General features: G+C 41.1%; 1 protein-coding gene across 2 annotated transcripts in view; it reads left to right on the top strand.

Moving 5' to 3' along the window:
• PIK3CB (phosphatidylinositol-4,5-bisphosphate 3-kinase catalytic subunit beta) overlaps positions 1–26,117 on the top strand; it is a 108,760-nt gene that overhangs the window by 57,090 nt on the left and 25,553 nt on the right. For both annotated transcript variants that reach the window (XM_065410609.1, XM_065410611.1), the window contains 6 exons: positions 9,662–9,783; positions 13,157–13,300; positions 14,459–14,558; positions 19,477–19,655; positions 21,496–21,605; positions 21,964–22,042. In XM_065410609.1, coding sequence (XP_065266681.1) covers positions 9,662–9,783; positions 13,157–13,300; positions 14,459–14,558; positions 19,477–19,655; positions 21,496–21,605; positions 21,964–22,042 — 734 coding nt within the window. The remainder of the gene's footprint in view (positions 1–9,661; positions 9,784–13,156; positions 13,301–14,458; positions 14,559–19,476; positions 19,656–21,495; positions 21,606–21,963; positions 22,043–26,117) is intronic.

Genomic DNA, 26,117 nt, shown 5'->3' with positions numbered 1-26,117 from the left:
CCCCCATGAGGGATGATGACCCAGAGCCTACCCCGGCGGTACAATCGTCGTTCTCATCCCTGGATGAGGCAGTCGTGGGGCCCTCGAGGGCCAGACGATTTTAAGGAACACCAGGCCCTGCTTCGACGGGTGGCCGAGAACTTGGGCCTAGAGGTGGAGGGGATGGGGGAGGGGATGGCAGAGCAGGTGGACACCTTGTTCAATGTCCTCTCCGCCTCTACCCCGGCACGTGTTGCACTACCAGTGCACGACGGGGTCCTGAAAATTGTCAAGGCCCTCTGGCAAACCCCGTCATCCATCCCTCCCATCTCCAAAAGGGCCAAAAAGAAGTACTTTGTCCTGGCCAAAGGTTCGAGTACCTTTATACCCACCCACCTCCGGGCTCGCTGGTTGTCTCTGTGGCCAATGAAAAGGACAAGTAGGGGCACACTAGTTCAACTCCCAAAAATAAAGAGGCCAAAAGACTGGACCTTTTGGGGAGAAAAATTTATTCAACAGCCAGCCTGCAGTTCTGGGTGGCGAACCATCAGGCCCTCTTGGGCAGGTACAATTTTAACTTATGGGACTCTCTCCGTAAGTTCAAGGAGTCCCTCCCTCAGGGTCTGGCCCAGGAATTCGGCACCCTGGTGGAGGAGGGCACTGAGGTGCTTTCTCCAGATGGCATGGGACGCGGTGGCTAGGGTGGTCATGGCAGCAGTGGTCATGAGGCACAGCTCCTGGCTTCAGACCGCCGGCCTGTCCCAAGAGATGCAGACCGCTATCCAGGACCTCCCATTCGATGGGAATGGTCTCTTTTTCAGAGTAGACTGATGTGAGGTTGCATGGGTTAAAGGACACTTGGGCCACCCTTTGCTCGCTGGACATGCATATGCCGCAGTCTGCACAGAAACAGTTCCGGCCACTGCGTCAAGGATCTGCAAGGAGAAGTGATAGAGACACGAGCTTTAGTCATCGCCACCCTTCCTCCTCCCACTCACCCACACAGCCCCGTCCGGCCCAGCGAAGCATCGCGGGGGCCAGCATCCCGGGAGCTCATTTTGACGGTGCGCTTGAGAGCGACGCCCCAGTCAATTCCCCAGATGCACCTTGTTCTTTCCTCGACCGCCTTCGTCCCTACTGTTTAGTCTGGTCACGGGTCACCTCAGATCGCTGGGTGCTGGACATAGTATCTTGGGGCGTATACCCTGCAATTTTCAGCCGCTCCCGCACCGTGGTTCCCCATTCCCGGCCAATGGGAGCTGCTGGGGGCGGTGCCTGAAGCAACAGCCACACACACCCCTGCGCCCCTCCTTCCCGAGGTTCCACCGGCTTCCCGGAGTGGCGCGGGGGCAGGGCAGGCAGGCAGGGAGCCTGCCCTGCCCCCGATGCGAGTCGGGCCGGAGCCCGCCCCCCGAACCCCTCCTGCAGCCGACCCCCCCCTGCCCTGAGCCCCCTTGTGCACCCTGAACCCCCACCGCACCCCGCACCCCTCCTGCACCCCCTGGGGGCAGGGAGGGGGCGGAGTTGGGTTGGGGATTTCAGGGAAAGGGTTGGAATGGGGGCAGGGAAGGGGTGGGAAGAGCCGGGGCAGGGGCGGGGCCTCAAGGAAGGGGTGGAGTGGAGGCGGTGCCGAGGGCGGCGGGGGGGGGAGGTGTCAGTAAATGCGGCCCTCGGGCCAATGTACTAGTCCTCATGTGGTCCTCGTGGTCATTTGAGTTTGAGATCCCTGTTGTAGATCCTCCCCTTAGGCTGGGGGAGGTCCTTTCCGTCTGCCCGCCCGCTTCCCGGATCCCAATAGGACCAGGAACGTCTTGGTGGATTACCTCAACAGGACTTGCTCATCTCTTCATGAGTGGTTGCTTCATCCGGAGGCGGTCAGCATAATTTTCCAGAGGTGGAGGACTCTGAGCAGAACTGGTGTTCTGTTCAATCCGGGGGATGGACAGGGCTTCCCTGTCAGACATCTTTCTCATTCCTTGGTCAGGGGCGCTGATGTATGCCTTTCCACCAGTGCCGATGATTCATAGAGTCCTTCTGAAGATCAAGCAAGACAGGGTGAGAATTATTCTAATAGCCCCCGCGTGGCCTCGCCAGCGCTGGTTCGGCACGTTGCTGAGCCTTTCAGTAGCCGCCCTACTGCATCTGCCCCCCTGGCCAGATCTGCTGTCCCAGAACCACGGCAGCCTTTTGCACCTGAACCTGGCGGTGCTGCACTTGACGGCTTGACTACTGCATGGTTAAGCGCGGACGAACAGGCATGCTCGTCCCGTGTTCAGCAGGTCTTGCTGGGTAGCAGGAAACCCTCCACTAGAGTGACTTACCTGTCCAAATGGAAAAAGTTCACATGCTGGGCCTCAGAATGGCGTATTCGGGCTGAGCAGGTCCCGCTGCAGGAGATCCTGGATTATCTGCTGCACCTCAAACTCCAAGGTTTGTCCCTGTCATCGATCAAGGTCCACCTGGCCGCTATCTTGGCTTTCCATCCTCCGTTCCAAGGCAGGTCGATCTTCACTCACGACATGATGGCACGGTTTTTCAAAGATCTGGAATGTCTCTACCTGCGCATCTGGGATCCTGCCCCCACCCCGGACCTGAATCGCTGTTGAAGCTCATGGGGCCTCCCTTTGATCCTCTGGCTTCCTGCTCTCTCCTAGAAGGTTTTGTTCCTAGTCACAATAACGTCGGCCCACAGGGTGTCCAAGATCAGGGCGCTTACTTCGGAACTGGCCTATACAGTCTTCTATAAGGATAAGGCCAGCTGTGACCACACCCAGCGTTTCTGCCCAAAGTCATTTCCAGCTTCCTACTGGCCAGGACATATACTTACCCGTCTTTTCCAAAGCCTCATGCGTCAGATGAGGGGCATAGGCTATGCACCATGTATGTCAGGAGGGCATTGGCCTTCTACGTAGATAGAGTAAAGCTGTTCTGTAAGTCAACACAATTGTTCTTTGTGGTGGCAGACAGAATGAAAGGTCACCCAGTGTCTGCTCAGAGGATTTCATCCTGGATCACAGCCTGCATCTGCTACTGCTATGAGCTGGCGAAGGTGCCTCCGCCAGCGCTCCTGACAGCACACTCGACTAGGGCACAAGCGTTGTCAGCGCCCTTCCTGGCACAAGTACCAATCCAAGAGATCTGTAGGGTTGCTACCTGGTCGTCTGGCCACACATTCACGTCTTATTATGCGCTTACCCAGCAAGCTCGAGACGACGCTGGCTTTGGCAGAGCAGTGCTGCAAGCTGCAAGACCATGAACTCCGAGCCCACCTCCATGGATACTGCTTGAGAGTCACCTAGAATGGAATCAACATGAGCAAGCACTTGAAGAAAAAATGATTACCTACATTTCATAACTGTTCTTCGAGATGTTACTCATGTCCATTCCATTACCCGCCCTCCTACTCCTCTGTCAGAGTTCCCGGCAAGAAGGAACTGAGAGGGCATAGGGCCGGCGGCGCCTGATATACTGACGTATGAGTGCGACACTCAAGAGGGTGCCACAGCTGGCCCTACAGATACCGTTAAGGCAAAAATCTCAGATGACCGCGCATATGGATGCAAGTACACCTAGAATGGAATGGGCGTGAGCAACACATCTCGAAGAACAACCGTTACGAAAGGTAGGTAACAGTTTTTTCTATTCTAAAATGTTTAAGATGTTGTTTCCTGCAAGCACTCGTCCATGTGGATAGTTCCATTGAATTCAATGGGAGTTTCATGTGCCTAAAGTTACTCACTGGGTAAGTGTTTGCAGAAGCAGGGGCATACTTCGCTGTCAAATATGTATATTTTTTTGTTATTACTCTGTTACGTGTTTATGTTAAGAATAAGAAATAAAGAGCAGATTCTGTCCCCCATGCCACTCTTAAATCAGGCTTGGCTCAGTGGAGTCCCCTGGAGTGGGAGGAAGGAATCCTCCATGCCATACTCTGTGTCTGCAATAGCATCCACAATACTTGAACCACACTTCCATGAAGAGAAATGGCTCTGAAATCCTCAGAGCTGTCTCTACTAGTATTTGTCTCACTCCCATGGTTTCCTTTTATGCTGGGTCAGTGATAAAGAGTCAAGGGCTCCCCTGCATGTAGTCCCAGAACCCTGCCACCCTATCCTCAATGCAGCAGAATCATATTGATCTTCTTTGGATAGGGCCTCCCAGTGGTGGAAAGGTGGGAGAGTTAGCCCTGTGGCAGTGGCTAAATGAGTTTTCTAAATTATAAATCACATTTGGCCCATAAAGGAATATTGTGTGGCGTTCATGAATGTTTGTTACATGTTTGTACATACCTTGTGCACTGCCCCAGACATGTAGTAGGGATCTTGCGCTGAATGGAAAAATAGAAAAATAATTATTAAAAATCTCTTTTCAGGATAATATAACTTCAATTTGGATTAAAAATGAAACAGTTGTTTGAACAGGACCCTTATTCGATTAGGTTGTAATAGATCCCATACAGGGGAACTATGCGAGGTCTCATGCACCACATAAGATATTCATTAAAGGTTTGTCACACTTATGTGGTATACAGGACCTTGTGTGGGTCCTCTGCACTCAGATCAGTTTCACTCAAACTGCATACACAGTGTATTTTAAGAAGGTTTCTTTATCTAAAGAGCGTTTTGTGCATACAAGACTTTCAGAGCTATACACAGTAAATATATTTGTGCAAAATAAAGACAGGAAAAAATTGTAGGTTACAGACACCCTCTCTTTGTGAAGCACATTTTAAAAAAATACTGAAGCATGTTGGATGAACATCTGAATTTCCCATTTGTTGATTGATATTAAAAGGACATTGTCAAATTATTTAGTCTCCTGAATTGAGTTTTGGAAAATAATTCAAATTAAAAAGGATGAGTAATGCATCCCAAAATGTATTTAGCTTATTTAATTTCACAGTTGTAGTTTAGTAGTATTGGTTATAATAATTCATGTGTTAATAAATACAATGTAGTATATTTTACAAAAGTAATAAAGTATTACTTATGATTCCTCATTACAGGCCTATATTATTAAATCTGTTAGCGGGGAGAGACTGCCACTTTTGTATGAATTATGAATTCCAAAAATTAGAGGTTCTACCGTTCCTCAAAAGTTGTATCTTATAGTAGTTAATGTTTGCCAATTTTAAAATAAATGTTGTTATGGCCGAGGACCATCACAACAGCATCAACTAATTCCCGCTGTGTAAAATACAGTAATTTCTTGGCATTAGAGGTTTGAATAATGTCTTTTACTGGCAACAGACATTGCACTGAGTCTGACATGTGGTGCAAAAAAGATTTTTAACAGCTGTTGTCACTAAATGTGATCAAAACTATTTTTCTGGGTGTTTTTAAATTTTGCTATTTGCAGTCAGAATCTAGTCTCAAGAAATTGTGTAATGTTAACAGCAGAACATCTTACTGTAATAAATTATTTTAGATGTTCTGAAAATAGCAAATAAAATACTGTAGACCAACAGCAACTCTCAGAAAATAATGTAATTTAATTTACTATTTCTTTTACATACTACATTCTTGTAACTGTTACAGCAGAACAGTCATCCAGAATTAATTTGTCTAAGTAATTACCCTTATTGTTGCTGAGGTGCCTCGTGAATACCAAAGGCACTTACTTTGGCCCAGCAGCAGGATGGGAGAACTTGGTTAAGTGAGGGAATCGTAGAGAATGTGTGTGGAAAGCAGACCCCAGATCTTATTAAACAGATCATCCAAGTTAACCCATCCACTCTCAGTAGGATGTCACCCTCTGGGAGGAGAGAAAGAAAAGACAACTCAGTTGGGTATTTTGAAATGTCAAACAATTTTAAATAAAAATATAGAGTTTTTAATTCAACTGTATTGCTTAATGTGGTAAAGAAGTCTCACTTGGAAAGAATTCTTGGTGCATATGTTCATTGACTAGTGAAAAGCAAGTGTTTCAAACCTATATAAAGACCAATCAGATTTCAGGTGTCATTCAATCTTTTTTGTATCTCTTCTAGAACCTTAGCAGCACTGAGAGTTGAGAATCCTCACTTCTTGGTGTAATGCTCCTGGTATTGTCTTCATGTATGTGAGATTCTAAGGCATGTCTACAATGCAGCAGGGAGGTGTGATTCCCAGCAAGAGGTAGACAGACTCTCACTGGCTCGAGTAGAGCTAGTGTGCCAGTGTGGATGTTGCGGAACGGCCGGTGGCTCAGGCTAGCTGCCCAAGTCTAAGCCTGCTCAACCCCCTGGGTCTGAGCTTGGGCTGGTAGCATGAGCCACTACCAGTTCTACAACCTTCATGCAGCTATTTTTAGTGTGCTACCTCAAGCTGAGCTAGCGTGAGTCTGTCTACCCGCACTAGGAATCACACCTCCCAACTGCAGTGTGAATATAGCCTTTCTGTCACAGGAATGAGTGCTTAATCTCATTTACTTTTCATGCACTGATTTGTTTTGTGTTGTATTTTTTAACATTGTTGATACTGAAAAGAACACATTTAAATAAAAATAAAGTACTCTAGATGTAAGTATTCTTAAATGTTTGGAAAACTTCCAAATAAACTTCCTCATTGTCCTAATAGTTCTGCAGATGTGCTTTTAAAAAATGGATTTAAGAAAGGAAAAATTATCCAGCTGTGACTAGTACGTCTGATGTCCTTTGACCTTCACATTTTGATCAGCAGATGCTCACCTGGGACATTGAGCTAGTTGGCCTACACTTCCCTCTTAATGCAGATTCAGAAGAGGAATGTAAACAAGAGCAGGCTGTATTTTTGGAATTTTCTTGGCTCTTTCACAAGTCATCTAGCTCTTGCTTCCTCTAAGATCACATCAGTTAACATTTCCTGCTTTAATACCCATTGTCTTTAATTTTAACAATTTAATGCAGTCATAGTCTAAGTTGTAGGAAATAAATATTTTAAATTATTACTTAAGCTCATATTTGGGTAGTATAGGGCTATAATTTTCAAATGTAGTTGCTTAAAATTGAGCACCTAAAACTATATTTATACATTTTAATAAGTGTCCTGATTTTCAGAGGTACCACTGAGATCAACATTCAGCCATAACATATCAGCATCTGGGGTTTTTATCTGCCTCAACATGTAGGTCTCTGTGTTTTTGATGGTTCAGCACCTGCACTGGTGCTCTGGCATATTTGTTTTGGTGTTTAAGTGTTGAGGTGCCTATGTTGTCAGTGCTTCAGTACCTGTGTTTGTTGGTGCTCAGCACCTGCTTTGGTGCGTCAGCATCAGTATATTTTTAGAGTTCCAGCACATGTGGTTGTGGTACTTCAGCTCCTATGTCATGCTGCTCCCTGACAGAGGGAAATAGTATGACTGGATATTCCCATCTCTGGGCTGAATATCTGGTACATCAGGTAGTTTGAATATATATTTCTATGGCAAAGCAGTATTTATATTCCAGATAATCTTTGTACTATCTTTCAATCTTTCTGAAGCCTGCAAATATCAATTCTTCTCATCAGTCTGTGTTACTGAAAATAACTTCACTGACTGAAACATTGATTTTTTTTCTCAGGGATTGTAACATGGGCATTTGAGCTAATTTTTTTTAATGGATCTGCATCCCTGGCAACACTGTCAATGAGATTGCACAGGATATAAATCAGCATGGAATGTGGCCCCTTAAATTTTAAATGACGGCCTTGGATAGTAATTAACATTACAAAATAAGTGCACATTTGTCATATTTGAGTGAAACCATTCAGCTCTGATCTGATATGCAGTGGAAAGTGGAAATCTCACTTTGTGGATAAAAGGATTCACTAATCAGAGCGAGAACATGTAAATTACTTTCATCATTCAGCTTTTAATTAATAAGTGGTCTTTTCATTGTGAAATATTCGTATTATCCTACTAACAGGAAGGGTTTTTTAGTATAGATGTTGCTTACCACTAAAGAAAAGTGTGTATTAAAAAAAAAAAATGTAGTGTTGATATCCCATTTACATCCCCTCTGGGTTGCTGATTTAACACTGACCAGACCTACTGTCTCACTACTACATGGATATATGCATTAGAAAAGGTATTTTCAGAGGGCAGATTAATTTTAAAAGTGCCTATATTTTAATATAATAAAAGCAAAACAGTGTTCTGATAATATGATCACTTCTTTTCAGCAACTTTTATAGATCTATTTCCTCAATTATTCTAATATGTGCTCTAGTGTTTCTTGTACTAACAGATCTTTATTCATATATACTTGGTCAGGGCTAGATCTACCATAAGGGATAAAAATAACAAGGGCAGTAAAACTTCACTAATTTTACTAATCGCTGATAGTGTTATAGGTGACTGTGAGCTAGAAGTGGATCAACTTTTGCTATTTAAATAAATATTTCATAATTTCAAATTATAGAAATACATGCCCCTTAACCAGTTTGAGAAATAATGCTTCTGTTTGCAGGCATGTAGCAATTTAGATCAATACTGCAGCTGTAGCATGAATTAGGGAATTAGGATAGTCTTGTGGTTAAGGCAGCTGGAATCAACTCCCAGTGATGTCACAGGCTTCTTATGTGACTTTGGGCAAGTCGATTAATCTGCCTGTTCCTCAGCTTTGCATCTCTAAAATGGGGATCTATATTCCTTTTCTCCCACTGATATTTGTGGAGCAGTGACAGTTTCTTACTGAGTATATATACAGTGCGGTCCTGATCCCACATTTGGGACCTCTAGACACTACTATGAAGTTTATAATGATGAAGTGTATATTTTTAACAAAAGCAGCCCTCAGGAAAATTGTGCACCTTACTGGATGACTAATTTAAACTTGTAGGGTCAGATCCCGGAGTACAGCTAAAATGTACAGAACCGAAGTCAAGGGGTGTGTTTTGAGTTGTGCTAAAGCTTTCATTTGTACTGCCCTGATCTTTGTGGTGTTGTGCATATTTTTTCTTTCTTGTGGTCTGTTAGACAGAATGCTACTCTGATCATTTTAGGGGGTGAAAATCTAACCCAGGATCTGCATAGCAAAGGGGATCCAGACCATGCCCTCTTTTCATTAACCACGTTCTGTAGCTTTAGCTCTATGGGCAATAGCTTCCTTTTCCCACTATGCTGGTAGCAGGGAGTGTGTATGGAATTTGAGTACCCAGGTCATCTGCACACCATTATAGGATCATGCTTCACTGTGGTGTTCTTCCCTGGGTCACTTATACTCGCAACCAAAGTGACATTAGTACAGAGCAAGTAGTCAGATTACATCCAAAGATGTGCTGCAGAATTTGAATGGGCCAAAATGTATAATATGAAAAGCTTTTTTGTCCGTCCATCTCCCCTCCCCCCCCCCCAAAAACCTTAATTTTTCACAAAACGTTTTTCTTTTTCTTCATCAAAATTTTCATGTTTTCAAGAAATTTTCCACAAAACTTTGCAAATTTTTTTACTGAAATCATTTAGAACATTTATCTTATTTTTAGTTATCTGATTATTTTTCTTTGCTAAAACCACTGTTTACTTACTGAAAACCAGGTTTTCAGAAAACAAAACTCCACCAAAAGAACCCCAGAAGAACAGCTGAAAAATGAGAAAATTTTCAAAAGATTGTTTTCCTGGGTTTTGAACCAGCTAGCCCCATAATCTTCTTCCAAATAATTATGATCAGGAAAATCTGTCCATCTAATTTCTCAACTATGTATTGAACAGGTGACTGACTATAGATATTATTGTTTTTAAAACAGCTTCAGGCTCTTCTTCAAATATGGTCAAAACTGCCTCCTAGAGAAGCATTAGAGTTGCTGGATTTCAATTATCCGGACCAGTATGTGAGAGAATATGCAGTGGACTGTTTAAAGCAAATGAGGTAAGTTATGGTAATTGTTCAGCTGTAAAAGTATTATTGGGGGGGAAATTGCATTCTACTTTTTTACAAGAGAAGAAAGGACTCAGAATCAAAAATGGTCTAAGAACACATTCTTTCCCACACAAGGATCCCCAAGTAAAATAATACATACAAACAATTAGATAAACTCTTTTAGACTGGCCCAATTATAGTCTAGTCTGGCAGCCCATTAACACCTCAGTATACTGCCATTCTAGGAACAAAGTTCATGTCCTTCTCTTCCAAGAAGAGGCTGGCAGTGTCCTTATCCCAAAGAAAGGAAATGTCTTTCCTCCCCACTTAGGGCGTCTACACTTACTGGGGATCGACGCTGCGGTGAGCAATGCACCAGAGGTCAATTTAACAGGTTTAGTAAAGACCTGCTAAATTGACCACAGAGCTCTCTCCCATCTACTCAGTTCTCCACCAGAATGAGAAGAGTAAGGGAAGTCAACGGGAGAGCGTCTCCCGTCAATGCAGCGTGCTGTAGACACCACAGTAAGTCGACCTAAGCTACGTTGACTCCAGCTATGTTGTTCACGTAGTTGGAGTTGCGTAACTTAGGTCGACTTACCCCCGTAGTGTAGACAAGGCCTTAGTCACTGGGAGAATCACTGTAATGTGGGGCCTTTGATGATAGGGAGAAGTACATGGAGAGTGAAATACTGTGAGGATCACAAACCAGCTACTCTGTGCCTGAAAATAGTGGCCCAATTACTCACTGTACCATTTAATAAAAAGCTAAGATTTGATAGAGTTGTTGATTTCAGTTTCTTCTCAGAGTTAGTTTCTCCTGCTTGCAATTCTTCCTTTATAGTGTGCATTTCTGCTGTTGTATAAATTTTGCTCCACAATAAGTTGAACTTTATCATTTGCAGAATTACTGCATTTCTCCTGTCCTTGACTCCTGAACTTTGTATGTGATGAACAGCTTTTTTATTGTCAAGGCTAGGTTATTGACAAAATATTTTGACTTCTTTCAAATGTAAACAAGTAATTGCTCTGTTAACCCTGGCTCACCTAATAACGCTAAATTGGTTATCTGGAATGATTATTCTTAGTAATGTCTCCAAAGCAAAATTCCCTTCAACAGGATATAAGAACTCAGTTTCAGACTTTTTTATATGCCTGATAAAATACCTCAAGTAAAAATGTAAAGAAAATGTAATCTAAATGGTGGTTAATAATAGAATGGATGGAAGGAACCTTGAGAGGTCATCTAGTCAATCACCCCCATGCTGAAGCAGAACCAAGTGTATCTAGACCATCCCTGACAAGTGTTTGTCTACCTGTTCTTAAAAGCCTCCAATGATGGGGGTTCCACAACCTTTCTTAGTAACCTATACTAGTTAGAAAGTTTTTCCTAATATCTAACCTAAATCTCCCTTGCTGCCAATTAACCTGATTACTTCTTGTCCTTACTTCAGTGGATATGAACAACAACTGATCACCATCCTCTTTATAACAACCCTTTACATATTTGAAGACTGTTAGGACGTCACCTATTAGTTGTCTTTTTTTGAAGGCTAAACATACCAGACAGCAGAAAAATACTTGTATTCTAGGCTTTCTTTAAAATTCTAAAATAGATTCTTACAAATACTTTATTTATAACTATTATTTATTATCTTTGTTGGAATTTATGCTACAACAGATTTCAATACTTTTATCCAAATTAAACTTTTTCAGAATATCACTTTAAGCATTCTACCAATTATCATGATTGAGTTTTCAGTAACTTGTAAAGTTTTAATTTTTACTTTTGTCTCTCTTTTGGGTAAAGAGTTCTGTAGGCAATTCAGAAGTGTAAAATCTAGAAAGTTCAGCGGGGGAGTTCAGATATGTCCTGACATCGCTAAAGCAACAAAGTCACTACATAAAAAATAGAGAATGCAAGTGTTTATTTCTTTTGGAAATAGATGGTTTCCTGAAAAGATGTATGTTATGTTTGAGAAGGAATAAATTTTTTCAATTATAGAGAACAATTAAGTAATAAAAAGGGGGACTTGAAAGGTTATTTGGGTGGCTTTTTGGATGAATTATTGAATACTACTTTAGTTCTGGAGTTTTTTGGTTTGTTTACTTTTTTGTTTTAAATTTTGGCTGCTCTTGACATCTTTTTATGAGAGCCATTCTAAACCAACATGCCACATTTTCATTTTTTAGAGCTACATGACTGCAAAATTATCCAGGTGAAATTGGTGCTGAACCTCAAACAATTGTAGGCTGAAATTTTAATTCAGATCTTGGGTGCTGTGGTTGCATAGATATAGAGCTACCCATTTAACTTCAGATGCAGCTGCAACCTCGCAGAGGGCTGGCAGAATTGTAAGGCCCCACAGAGATCTTGTAGCTCACCTTGACTGTCTCATTAGAGCCATAGGATTGACCTCAACAGTTGGATGACCATGAAGGATCAAATCCTTGGGAATGGCAGAACTGTACTTAGTGCACTTCCTTAGACCTGGGACCACTAAGAATCTAATTTTTCCCTAAAGACAAAGTTTGGCCATTTAGTCACCCTTACCCTTACCTAGCATCCCTGAGTAAGCTTACTGAGTTTCACTGACCTGGATTGGGAGTTGCTGAAGTTTATTTTCTTAGGCTAGGTCTACACTACCCGCCTGAAGTGGCGGGTAGAAATCGATCTCTCGGGGATCGAATTATCGCGTCTCGTCGGGACGCGACAGTCGATCCCCGAATCGACGCTCTTACTCCACCAGCGGAGGTGGGAGTAAGCGCCGTCGACTGGGAGCCGCGGAGGTCGATTTTGCCGCCGTCCTCACAGCGGGGTAAGTCGGCTCCGATACGTCGAATTCAGCTACGCTATTCACGTAGCTGAATTTGCGTATCTTAAATCGACCCCCCCCTGTAGTGAAGACCTGCCCTTAGGTGATTTCAATGTCCATTCCTGTCATGCCTCTTGGGGGCAGGGTGAGCCTGACTTGTTGCCTTAGATCCATCTCCACAATCAGAGTAATTGAAAGAGGGGCCAATGATCTGTTATGAAGCGTTGATGGCAGTTAATCTGACTATACACACACACTGGAAAAAATTCCTGTTGATTTCACCCAAAGCATTTTATGTCCCTTGATTTCCATCAGAAGTTTCTGCTCTAACCATAATGGTGTTGCTCCTTATCATTCAAGGTCTTCTAGAACCTCTTTGGCAGATTCACACACAGCCTACGTGCATTATTTTTTCTTCCTCATTTGCCTGAAAGGTAGAAACCTTTCCTGTTAGATGTGGACCTTACCATTGTTACAGACTTTGTGTGTGTGTGTGTGTGTGTGTGTGTGTGTGTGTATCAATCTAGTTACCTGGCTGTTTATGAGATTTTATTATCTCCTTCCAGTGATGAAGAGCTCTCTCAGTATCTTCTCCAGCTTGTGCAAGTTCTGAAATATGAACCTTTTCTTGATTGTGCCCTCTCCAGATTCCTGGTAGAGAGAGCACTTGCTAATAGGAGGATCGGGCAGATGCTATTTTGGCATCTAAGGTAAGAATTTCCCCTTTTTACTAATGTTGGTGGTGTGTATCCTCAGCAGGCAGAATGAACTCTTTCATACCAAATACACGTTCTTGAGGATTTTTCATCTTAGCTATTCCCCAGTATTGTGTATTTCTTGATCTTTGATGTTGATAATATGAAATTCTTCATAAAATGGCTTAAAAATCAGAAAATGTAATAACAGTAGCGCAATCTCCAAAACAAAAGCTACATTTAAAAAAAAATATTAAATTGCTCCATTTTGGAATTAATATTGTCCGACATTTGCAAGTCTTATTTCTATAATTTGTTCTGCATATAAATTTAAATGTTTGTTTTGTTTGCATTGGAAATGCAACATTTATACCTCACAAGTTTGAATGAATTTCACTTTTATTTGAATTCTTTTTGAGATATTAAATTTCTTTGATTCTTAGTTGCCACTTTTTGAAGGCAAGAGTAGAACGGCCTTTCTGTGAATGACAAATACCTTGTAGGAAGAGCTTTAGTTTGTCTCAAGCTTAGAAATGTAACTTGTTGCTGTTGGTTTTTTTTTTACCTAAAAATAAAGTAAATACAGTACTACATGATTAATTTTTTTGTGGAGGATAATTAGCTTTTGTCCTAATACCTTTAAAATGGTTTGTTTTGGAGGAAGGGGGACTCCTTTGGAAAATTTCCACATTCCTCGTGAACCCTTGAGACTGCCTCCATTTTTCCTCACAATACCCCTGCAACTCTAGCATAACTGAAGCCTAGCCAGCATCGTTCCCTCCATAGATTATCAACACCATTTCTGGCCAAAGAGTACTGACGACTGATATAAAGGCATTCCTTCCTTCCTAGTGATTTAAAATGCCTCTGAAATATTCCTAGGCCAAAGAATGAGGAAACTCTAATAGAAACTAGCTCTTCTGCTTCAAAGTCTAGCACCTAGCCACTGAACTATGCTGCTGTCCTTTGGGAAAGTGGCCCTGCATTAGGATTTTGTTTTTTCAAATGTAGCTTTGCATTTTAGTTAAGTCAGAGTATTGTGTTTTGTGTTTAATTACAGTAGTAATAAATTCCTATTGTAATAGCGTGAAGATTTCTTAACTGTAAAATGGATACAATCTATCTTTGCAACTCTGATTGTTTTTTTCTGTTTTCACATGATGCTTCCTGTAGGTCAGAGGTGCACATACCCGCTGTCTCAGTACAGTTTGGTGTAATACTTGAAGCTTACTGCCGAGGAAGTATTGCTCACATGAAAGTGCTTTCCAAACAGGTATTGATTGTTTAAATATTTGTCTTCACTTATTCCTGACTTGCAAGTGAAATATCTATTCCATCAATGATATGGGGCTCAGCTGCAAGCTCCTTCCATACAACAGCTGTGTGTGAAAAGGGAAGGGAGGTAAAGAGAAGAAAGGGCTAGTAAGCGAGACATAGGAATGGGGAGCCCCTGCCCCAAGCCACTGACACAGGAAGTAGCAAGGGGTTGGGGAGCCCCAAAGTTCTCCTGCATGGCAGCCATTTAACTATTCCTGATACTTGCAAATAGGGTGCATGCATCCCGAGGGAACAATGGATTTAGTAGATTACTCTAAAAGGTCACTTCCTGCAGCTTTGGCTTTTGTTAGAAGGTAATTCAAACTGTTGCTTTAATAAAGAGGCTGAAATAATGCCTTAAGTTTAATAAGTCTACATAGATCGCTATAAAGAGAAATTACAACAGACATAATTTTTGCTATCACTGTGGGGGTACCAGTCAAGAGAAGAGGTGAGGTTCATTTTTAAATATATTATAGTGTGCTGCTGTTAATGATCTGCCAATGTTTACATTGCAAAGCTTGTTCTGAAGAGTTTAATGTGTCAAAATTGCATTGGCTTAAGACCTGGGCTGCTACAGTAATACGTATTTCTGAAAAACAGAGGTAATATCTCTGTCTGTTCAGAAAGCATTGAAAAAGCCATCTCTTACACAAATGTGCTTGTTAGTATTGTTAAAATCATAAAAAGACTAGGTGATGAAATGCTGTCAGTAAGAGACTTAAGGTCAGTGAAGTTTTCTGTGCACTTCTCAGGAAACAAATGTCAACACAATCAAAGAAGGGGCAAAAAAGTTCCCAACTGTGCAAACACGGAAGAAATTCAAAGTAGAAATACTTCAAAAAGTTCCTGTTTGTTCAGCACAGGTTCCATTTTGTCCCCTTGTCAGTGGTGTTTGTACAGCTCCTGGAATTGTGGAAAAGCAGAGTGCTTTAGGTTTTGACAGATGGCTGACCTGGCAGGTCCTCCATTGCCTCAGTTTTATAATCAAACTGCATACAGCTTCCACAGCATCCTGCCTGACAGTTTATCTATAGAAATTTTGAGCTTTAACTCAACACTTTACAGATTAGGCTGAAGTTTCCTTGTGTAGAAACTAACTGTTGCAAATGTGAAAGTAGAATATCCTTGAGTGAATAATAATCAGCGCTAGATTATTGATCAAGTTAGCTTTGGTTTAAAGAGGATTTTATGTATACAGTTATAATAAAGACCCGTTTTATAACCACTTATCACTAGTTGAGATTAAAATACAGCATGCACATGTTACTATGTTAATCAGTAGCAAGCCTAGACAGAATGTACAAAGGGCTTTGCTATATTGACGTTTGGTGCTGTAATGTCACTGCATTTTCTTCAGTGTCTTTCCTCAAAAAGATTGCCACAAAGGAATAAACAGTTCAGCGAACATCACAAGACATAATACGATATTGGTTACAAATAATTGTCCAGTTACAAGCAACAAGATTTAAAGTTGTTGGTTAAATAATAATAATCTCTTATAAACCCCTAGTAATCAAGATATTTAAGTATGTGCCTAACTTCCTCGCGTGAGCAAAGTCAGTGAAGTCAGTTGAAGTTAATGGGATTGCTCAAATGCTTAAAGGTTAGGGACATGGTTAAGTACAGTTGATTGTGGGACATATAGCACTTTTCTTCCATAGTTCTCAAAGCACTTTTAACTCATTCTTGGTCACGTTAAAGTTTCACTGCAATGAGGATTTAATAAAACAAAAACCATACTTGCTTTTCTTGAATTTCCCACAGATATACAATATGCCTTACCTGTGTGGCTGAGGTCAAACAATTGTGATCAGACAAACATTTCCCCCCCCTTAATTATTTAATTAGGGAGTATTAACAGTTTTACAGATCTTTGCCATATAAATATAGGAAACAGAATCATTACAACAGTGAACTTTTGCTTAAAGAGACATTATACAGAAATATATTCATCAGATCTCTCTGTTAACAGGGTGCTACCATATTAACAGAGTGAGCATTACTACACCACCAGTGACATGTCATTTCTAGTGATTTTATTAGATTGATTGATAACACATATTTAACAGACCAGGCATGTCTATCAAATGTTAATATTCCAAAAAAATTGGACAGGTGTGCTGGGTGTTTTGCAGGTGAATGTACTTTGTCTGAGTATTGAATATAATTTAGCCAGTTATCTAAGTACTTGTTTATCCTCTGTCTGTTTTTTCTGGGTATGTGATTGGTATGGAAAAATTAGCATAACCACAACTTCCCATATGTTTTTTGAACCATTCCTCTAGAATTGGGCTATTTTTCTTTTTCCAATGAGATGCTTTGAGTAGCTGAGCAGCTACTAGCAGATGATGGTCACACAAAAGGAAATGAAGAATTAGTCTATTTCTGGAAGCCCCAGGAGATTACCAAAGGATCATTTAGTAATACCCATCAATTGGTGATATTTGATTACTGATTGCATCCCAGTACTTTCTGGGGTTGCCAACTTTCCAAACCCCACCCCTGCCTCGCCCCTTCCTGAGGCCCTGCCCCTACTCCATCCCTTCTCCAAGGCCCTGCCCCTGCTCACTCCATTCCCCCCTCCATCACTTGCTCTCCCCCAGCCTCACTCATTTTCACCGGGCTGGGCAGGGGGTTGGGGTGCAGGAGGGGGCACTGGGCTGAGGCAAGGGGTTGGGGTGAGGGCTCTGGTGTGGGGCCAGGGCTGAGGGGTTCGGAGTGTGGGAGGGGGTGCAGGCTCTGGGAGGGAGTTTGGTTGCAGGAGTGGGCTCAGGGCTGGGACAGGGGATTGAGGTGCAGACTCTGGGAGGGAGTTAGGGTGCGGGAGGGGATTCCAACCTGGGTCAGAGGGATGGGGTGCAGGACGGGGTTTGGAGTGCAAGCTCTGGCGGCGCTTACCTCCGGCAGCTGCTGGAAGCGGCTGGCATTTTCCTCCAGCTCCTAGGCAGAGGTGCGGCCAGGCGGCTCTGCATGCTGCCCGTGTCCTCAGGTGCCGCTCCTGCAGTTCTCATTGGCTGCGGTTCCCAGCCAATGGGAGCTGTGGAGCCAGTGCTCAGGGCAGAGACAGCATGTGGAGCCCCTGTGGCCGCCCCTCCGCCTAGGAGCCAGAGGGAAATGCTGTCCTCTTCCGGAAGTCGCACAGAGCCAGGGCAGGCCAGGAGCCTGCCTTACCCCCGCTGTGCTGCCAACCAGACTTTAATGGCTCGGTCAACAGCACTGCCAGGATCCCTTTTCGACTGGGTGTTCCGGTCGAAAACCAGATGCCTGAAAACCCTAGTACCTTCTAATGACTGGACATGTCCACCATGTATACATAAAGTCTCCTTTTCCATCACAATTTCTCCAATTTATCCCCATTCAATCTATCTATATTTTTTAACCTGTCTGGTGTGAGGTACCCATTAAATAGTATCTTAAAAAGAAATTTTCTTTTATTGTGCTACAGAGTGAGATTACTGGTCCTCTTTTCCAGATCAAACCCTATTCCTCTGGGGTAATTTGTCTATCCAGATCCTTTTCTCAGCATGTCATATATGGGCTTTTTTTTTTTAGGAAAGTTGTCTGCAAAGACTGATTCAAACTAGTTAGATTATTTTGTTTGTTTCCTAATTGACCAGATGCCATTGCTTCTATTAGTTAGCTTTCTGTATGAAAGAGTTTTTCTAGAAAGTTAAGAAACATAATGTCCGCCTTGAAAGTAGTGGTATTATGGGATAGTAGGCTAGTTAGTTTTGATCTCTAAATAAGTTAGCAAAGTTTCTTTACTAAATAGCTGGCAAACTGTATATATTCCATAGCCTTCCCAGTCTTTAAAGCTCTCTGGTACATGATTTGGATTAAGATCTGGATTATTTGCAATGGCTGTCATTGGCAAGGGAAAAAAACTTACTTCAGACAAACCATTTCTAACTGGGTAGCTTTTTGTGTCCTCCCCTCAGTTCATTTGAAAGTGAGTCAACTCTAGTGAATAACTAACAAAAATATTTAGAGTGAATTCCTGTTCCCATTTAAATCAATGACAAAATGCCATTAACTTCAGTGGAGCCAGGATTTCACTTTTTACATTGTCAGTGAAGATAGGAAAACCAAGCGGATAAGTCCCGTTTTAATGTTATAGTAGGGTCGTTTTCAAGTGTTTGTTATAATGCTGGGTGAAATGGAGGGGTTTAGCACAATTTTATTAAACCAGTGTTCACTATGGCCCCAGTTCTGCAAAAACTTAAACTTAAGCATGTGCTTAATTTTTTGTGGGATCAGTGGCATGATTGTACTGAACTGATATAAGTCAGTTAAAGCAAGGTGCCTGAATCCATATTTAGATTCTTAAATAAATTTGTTTTTTTCAGAGGTGATGAATGCCAACTGCTCCCACTGACTTCAGTGTGAATTTAGGTGTCAAATTTTAGGCATCTAGTTTGAAATTTGGCCAGAGTTCTTGTATATGGAAGAGATAATGCATGTATATAGACCATACACTAAAATAAGTTTTATGGGGAAATTTTTCAAAAACACCTAAGTTTTATTTTCAAAAATGATTTAGGAGCTTGTCTCATTGAAAGTGTGTGGGACTTAGGCTCCTGAGTGCTTTTGTCACTTTAGAAAATGCGACTTAGAAGTCTCAGGCACTTAGGTGCTCTTGAAAATTTTACTCTCTCTTCAGAAATGGCATCTTCATTACAATCTACTCTTACAGTATTGAAAGAAACTGTTACTATTGCTGGCTTTAATATTTTAACCAAATCTTTAATTGGCCTTTTATTTTGAAAATGAGACTTTGCATTTGTAGTTGTATAATATGGATTTCAAATTATCCTTTTATTTAGAATTTCATAAATGATTCAGAAATTAATACTTTAAAAAATCTATTTCAGGTTGAAGCCCTCAATAAATTGAAGACCTTAAATAGTATAATAAAACTGAATGCCATGAAGCAAAGCAAAGCAAAAGGAAAAGATGCAATGCACACCTGTTTAAAACAAAATGCATACAGAGAAGCACTTTCTGACCTCCAGTCGCCTTTGAATCCCTCTGTTATACTATCAGAACTATAGTAAGTTATATACGATTGTCTGTTTACATTTTCACCATAACTTTAATATGGAAACACTTTGATTTCGGTTGTCTGTGCAGCTCAGCAGGCGCTCTGACACAGAGTACATTTTCAAGGGTGGGAGAAGGTCTGTCGGTCTGGTATCATCCTAGCTATGTAAGCAAATTTCTGCTTTCTTAAGGTTAAGATGTCAGTTTTAGTTTGGTGTTGAAGATTTTTGCTATCCACCTTAAAACTTAAAGCTCTTTCTGATCTCTTAGTTAAATATATGTGACGTTGCAGTCTATATGATTTTATGAAAATATGCTGATGAGTGTGAATATAATGTAACTAAAATATGTTTCATGCAAAAGGTCTTTTGTGAGGTATCATTACAAAGCTTATAATCTATTGAGTGTGGTCATCCTATTTGTATAAATGTATCACTCTTGTATCTGAAACTAGAAATATGAAATATAACTCTGAGGGCCTATTGTAATTATGCAAAGTGTGGGCCATTAATGGTGGTTTGGATCTCATCAGCCAGGACAGTTGACTGTGGATCGCTCTGTTTGCAGGCAGGCCTTCCTGTGAGTCAGGCTGGGAGGAATGAAGGCTTGGGGTCTTACAGTGACATGTGATCATGTCACCTGAACTGGAATCCATCTTTAACCTGGTGTTTTTCCATTGAGAAGGAGGGGTGGGAACCCAGAGGGACAAAGGATTCCCACCTTATGCAAAAGATATGTAAGTGGGTAGAACAGAACAAAGGGGGCGACCATCATGAGAAATCCCCTAGCTACCACCTGAGCTGAAACAAGGGTTGTACCAGGGGAAAGGATTGTGCCCAGACTAGGAAGGCATCCAGTCTGTGAAAGAAACTTATTGAAACATCTCTGAGGGTGAGATTTTTATCTGTATTCAGTTTTATTACTGTACTAAGCTTACACTTGCGTGTTTTATTTTATTTTGCTTGGTAATTCACTTTGTTCTGTCTGTTACTACTTGGAACCACTTAAATCCTACTTTCTGTATTTAATAAAATCACTTTTTACTTATTAATTAACCCAGAGTATGTATTAATACTTGGGGGGTCAAACAGCTGTGCATCTCTCTCTATCAGTGTTATAGAGGGCGAACAATTTATGAGTTTACCCTGTATAAGCTTTATGCAGGGTAAAACGGATTTATTTGGGGTTTGGACCCCATTGGGAGATGGGCATCTGAGTGTTAAAGACAGGAACACTTCTATAAGCTGCTTTCAGTTAAGTCTGCAGCTTTGGGGCACGTGATTCAGACCCTGGGTCTGTGTTGGAGCAGACTGGTGTGTCTGGCTCAACAAGACAGGGTGCTGGAGTCCCAAGCTGGCAGGGAAAGCAGGGGCAGAAGTAGTCTTGGCACATCAGTTGACAGCCCCAAGGGGGTTTCTGTGATCCAACCCGTCACAATATATATAAACCTAAAAGTGAGTCAGAGTACAGTCTTGGCTTCTGTTCACAACAATAAACACGTTAGCCAGTACAATACTATGCTCAGCAGTTAAATACAAGCATAAAACTAAAATTTGACTGGGTTGGATTTAAAGAAGGTAATGTATTTTCTTAGAAAATACAGACAGCTATTTCAGGCATTAGGTTTAGTAATTTCCAGATATAAATGTATATAGATATAGATAAATAAGTAATGTAAATTTGCCAAGTATAACTGACACGATAGTGCTGAAATGAAAGTTTGGAATGGCATTCAACCAAAGTATAAGAAAATTCCACACTAGAACTCTAAAACTTTTTATTGCCCTTCATTCTTACAAATAAAGAGTGTTTACTTAATTGAGTAAAATAGTTGTTGTATTTCCCTCCAGTGTTGAGAAGTGTAAATATATGGATTCTAAAATGAAGCCTTTATGGATAGTATACAACAATAAGATGTTTGGAGGGGATCTCTTGGGGATCATCTTTAAAAATGGCGATGGTAAGTGACATTAAGAATTTATATTTTTTGTTTCTCCTTTTGCATTTAGACTGTATGGCTTTTTTATTACCATAAGTTACGCATGCCTTCCGATGGCTCGATAAGCAGATATTATTAAGCCTATCACATTAGAAACCCATCCATGTGTCAGTTTATCTGCTAGGGCTCCATATTATTTATTCGCCCCATTTAACCTTTGGAACTGATGTAGTATTTGATTGGGCAGTATTCTTTGAATAAAATGTTATAATGTTTACTCTGTATGTTTTGATGTAATTGACTACTGACTTTTTAATGCCTTTAATACAAACAGGAAATTATTTAATTAAAGTAGCAATTTTTTATCTTTCCCTTGCAGATCTACGACAAGACATGTTGACGCTCCAGATTTTGCGTTTGATGGACTTACTTTGGAAAGAAGCTGGTCTTGATCTCCGGTAAGAATTTTTACTGAATCCAATGCAAAGAGAACCCAGTTTCCCTGAGTAGACAAGGTAGTCTCTAATGTGGTACATTTTCACTTCTCATATCAGCAGTGATGGGAACATTTCATTAGTCACAAGTTTTCAGGCCTTCTGGTTAACAAATGTGCCTGCAGTTATCATGGTTTCACATGCAATAGTTCTAAATGTATTCACAAGTTATATGCATATTCAAGCAATTATTTGATTATGTCTTTTTGTGCAATCAGACATGGTCCACTATAAAGGTCCGAGGTCTTGTTCTGCTGTGCAATCTTTAACCTTAACTCTTACTTTGCTTTCCTGAATTCTTTTGCTTAGTTTTCCTGCAGTTCAGTGTGCTGATAAAGACTGATAAAGTGGAGAAGGCTTTGGGAAAAACAGATTAGTGCTGCCCTTGTGGCAAGGTAGTTCAATCCAGTCTGACTAAGTCTGTCTCTCTCTTATGCCAGAAATCTTAACTGTTAACCCAGGGTCTTCAGCACAGTCTTTACACCAGATAGTGAGGAATAGTCTTCAACAAGCCTGGAATCTGGGAACCAGGTACCTTAAGCTTTAACAAAGGGAATTGACCGTTGAGGATGTGACTGTTTTCCTTGTCCCAAACTTATCTTCTTCACTGGACAAGGCCTTTTTAGTGACAAGAATACATCTGACTAAAACAGCCTCAATGCCCACTTAAAAGAAAGAGGTTCATCATTAAAAGCTCACCTGCTGTGCCAGCTAGGGTTGCCTTTGCTTCCTCAGTCTTTTTCTGATGAGATTTCACTTGCCAGTGATTAAAATTCAGATGACCTTTCTGCTGCTCATTGTCCCAGCCTCGGGCAATATGGACCCGCAGTAAATGAACCTGACTTTTCAACTAAGGGAGGAGTCCAAGAAAGCATCCCCAACCATTCCCTGCATTTTGTCCTTAAAGACCATTCAGTGTTACAAAGGAACACCTCAAAGTTACTAACACTGACTCGCACAGCTCTCCTCAAAGGCCCTCCACATAGGTTTATCCTCCTTGAAACCTAACAATGCTGTACCCCTCCGCCCATCTTATCCAAAAAATTGATTCATAATAGTCAAACGGTGCCAGACTTCCACTTTGCACTCACAATTAACTCCTCCAAACTGCAGATTGCAGGTGGACAGGTGCAAATTTAAGGATTTACACCCATATAAAGGTGAATTCTGCAATGGCCAAAAGTTTTGGTAATTCCATTTTTGCCAGAGAAGTCAATGCTATCTTCAGGAATCTCCTAACCAGTGGTTCTCAGCATTTTTGGATTTCTGACTCAAAATGGTCCAAATTATTGTGGGAAAGAAATAATGGAAGTAGTGAAGTGAATGGAAAATGATGTACTTTTTTGTTGTGTACCAAGCAAATATGCTGTCACCTTTGCCATGGTGAAGTCTCGTCATGTTATTTCTATACATTTCTGCCTCTCATTTGTATGACAGCTTTCATGCCATCAATTGCTTTGTCTGTTTGGCTTTCTTTTGGAACTTAGGCCCAGATTTTTAAAGGTAGTTAGGCATTGCCGCATTCAGCGTTAAAATGCCTAACCAAATTAGGAGCCTAAATTCCATCATCTGCCAATGGGATTTAGGCTCCTAAGTGCCTAAATCAGTATTGCAAATGAGATTTAGGCTCCTAAATCATCTAGGCGTTGCAGCACTGAACACAGCAAGGCCTAAATACCTTTAAAAATCTTGGCCTTAGTCTTTTGGTGACAGGAAACACTCGAATGAGGGTACAGCAGACAATTTTTATGATCCTTTGGTATATGTCAGGAATATATAGTTCTGGAAAACAGTGTCTGTGATATTCTGTCATGTAATGATTTTGTGGATTATCTGTTAACTTGGTCTTTCAGATCTAATATAAATATGCTTCATGTTGTGGTCCAGGAAGTGGTAGTCCTAGTTAGCATTCATGCTGTGTATGTCCAAGTGAGGTAAAAACTTAGAAGGCAAATCTCTGTTTGCCAGCCAGAATAGAGAATTTTGAACAAAGAGCATACTTACGTTTGGCTAAAGCTAGGGGGCTAGCTATTGGCCGAGCCATGAATTATCTAGGGGACTAGCCACTGGTTGAGCTGTGAACTAGCTGGAGGTGGGGCTAGCTACTGTGTTGAATTCTGGGAGTGTGTGGATCTGGAATACAACTTTGCAGTTCTCTAATAACCAGACCTAAGTGGCAGGCAGAAGAGAATTGGAAATTAGACACATTAAGCTATTCATGAGTAGATATCCATATGGATCCCTTACAGGAGGATTTCAATATCCGACTGAGAAGTATTAGATCTGAGGGAGACCCAAAGGCCATGGAAGGAAGTAAAGGTTCTTCCCCTGACGGTTGTTTTTTTTTAAATTCTCAAGGCAGTGTGAATTGTGTCATTTTGATGTATTCAGAGTTATTGTATCATAATATATGGAGATATACTTATCTCATCGAGCTGGAAGGGACTCTGAAAGGTCATTGAGTACAGCCCCCTGCCTTCACTAGCAGGACCAAGTACTGATTTTGCCCCTGATCCTCAAGTGCCCCCCTCAAGGATTGAACTCAAAACCCTGGGTTTAGCAGGCCAATGCTCAAACCACTGAGCTATCCTTCCCCCCAAGAGGGATCACTGACCTGCCAACTCCAGTTAAGCACTTTAATCTCATACAGCCCTTGTGCAGCTCTCAAACTGAGAATACATTTATGTGGCAAGTATATGGCATAGCTGAGCACCTTTGAGGTCATTTGTTTGCTCTGCTATCCTTAATTGCCCTCAGTGGTCTGGGGCAATGCTGAATGGGCTAGAATGTTTGAATACCAAGTTCAGCTGACTTGTCTTTTCTCTGTATCTCCAAAAAATACATAAGTATGAGGCCATTGGCTCTGTAAGTACACCTTCCCCTGGTATAAATCATCCTTCACATCTTCAAGACAGGTTTCTATTAGTAGGGTGGCTTTTCCCACAATGTCCAGTACACAGAATTCATGCATACATATCAGTTAACTATTACTTTTCAAGGACTCAAGACATCACCTTGAACAGTGCTTTGTTACCATCTGGAGGGAGGCGGGGTCTTTTCATGTCTCTAATATAAATATGTTACACACATTATTAAAATCATCCAAATTTATAGACTGATAAAATCAGGCTAGATATGGCCATCACAGCATGTCATTTTAGTAGTTTTCATAATTCAAGTATTTTTACTGGATTGGAGTCCTCTTTGATTTGTTGTTTTACTGGCATTCATATCAGTTGATATTACTGGAAGTAGGTTTCGTACTGCTTCTTCATGCCAAAAAGTTGGCTTATGACCATCCCCTGCATATATTTATAACCCTGTAGCTACTTTCATTAATAGCAGAGGCTCAACATTTCTGTAGAGTGCAAAAATGGCCACAAAGGAAACAATCACAAAGTGCTTTGGGAAAAAATTATGTTCCTGTATATGCACTTGTAGTTCATTATTGAAATCACTCACTGAAGAACAGATATTTTTTTTTATTGCACAGCATATTAGTTACCACTGTCTTTAAATGTTAATATTTATCTTTTTTTAACCCAAACTGAAACCTGAATTCTGTATTTTATTTTGTCTGATAATTTGTATTAAATTGGATTCTTACTTAAAATTTAAACTGGCAAGTTTTACAGTAGAGGGAAAGAAGAATGTAGACCAAGGTTCAAGACAAGACTAGGAAAGATTACTATCCCCCATCCACCCCTTCCTCTCCCTCGCCTGGAGTAAGTATTTCAGCTCATTTGTTTGGAAACAGTTTTTGCACTAGTTCGGTCTATCCTAATTCTGCAGAATTGTGGGATGTTTTTCACAGTGAAAAGTCTCTAGCATAGAAACCAAATGCATGTTAACACCTTATATACAATGACCCAAAAATAGACACAGGTAATCTAATTATCTAAAAGGAGTAATCTAAAAATAGTTAATACTGTAATTTTTAATTAAATAAAACCAAGGAATTTCGCAGTTTTGAGGAGGAAATGGAGTTTGCCAAATCTCCCAGTGTCGTCTTACCTGTTAAGAGAATACTGCCTGTCAC

The sequence above is a fragment of the Emys orbicularis genome, chromosome 9 (genome assembly GCF_028017835.1).
Source record: "Emys orbicularis isolate rEmyOrb1 chromosome 9, rEmyOrb1.hap1, whole genome shotgun sequence".
NCBI classification, from domain to species: Eukaryota; Metazoa; Chordata; order Testudines; family Emydidae; genus Emys; species Emys orbicularis.
Note: the sequence above shows the minus strand (reverse complement) of the source record. Positions and strands in the feature narration are given on the sequence as shown.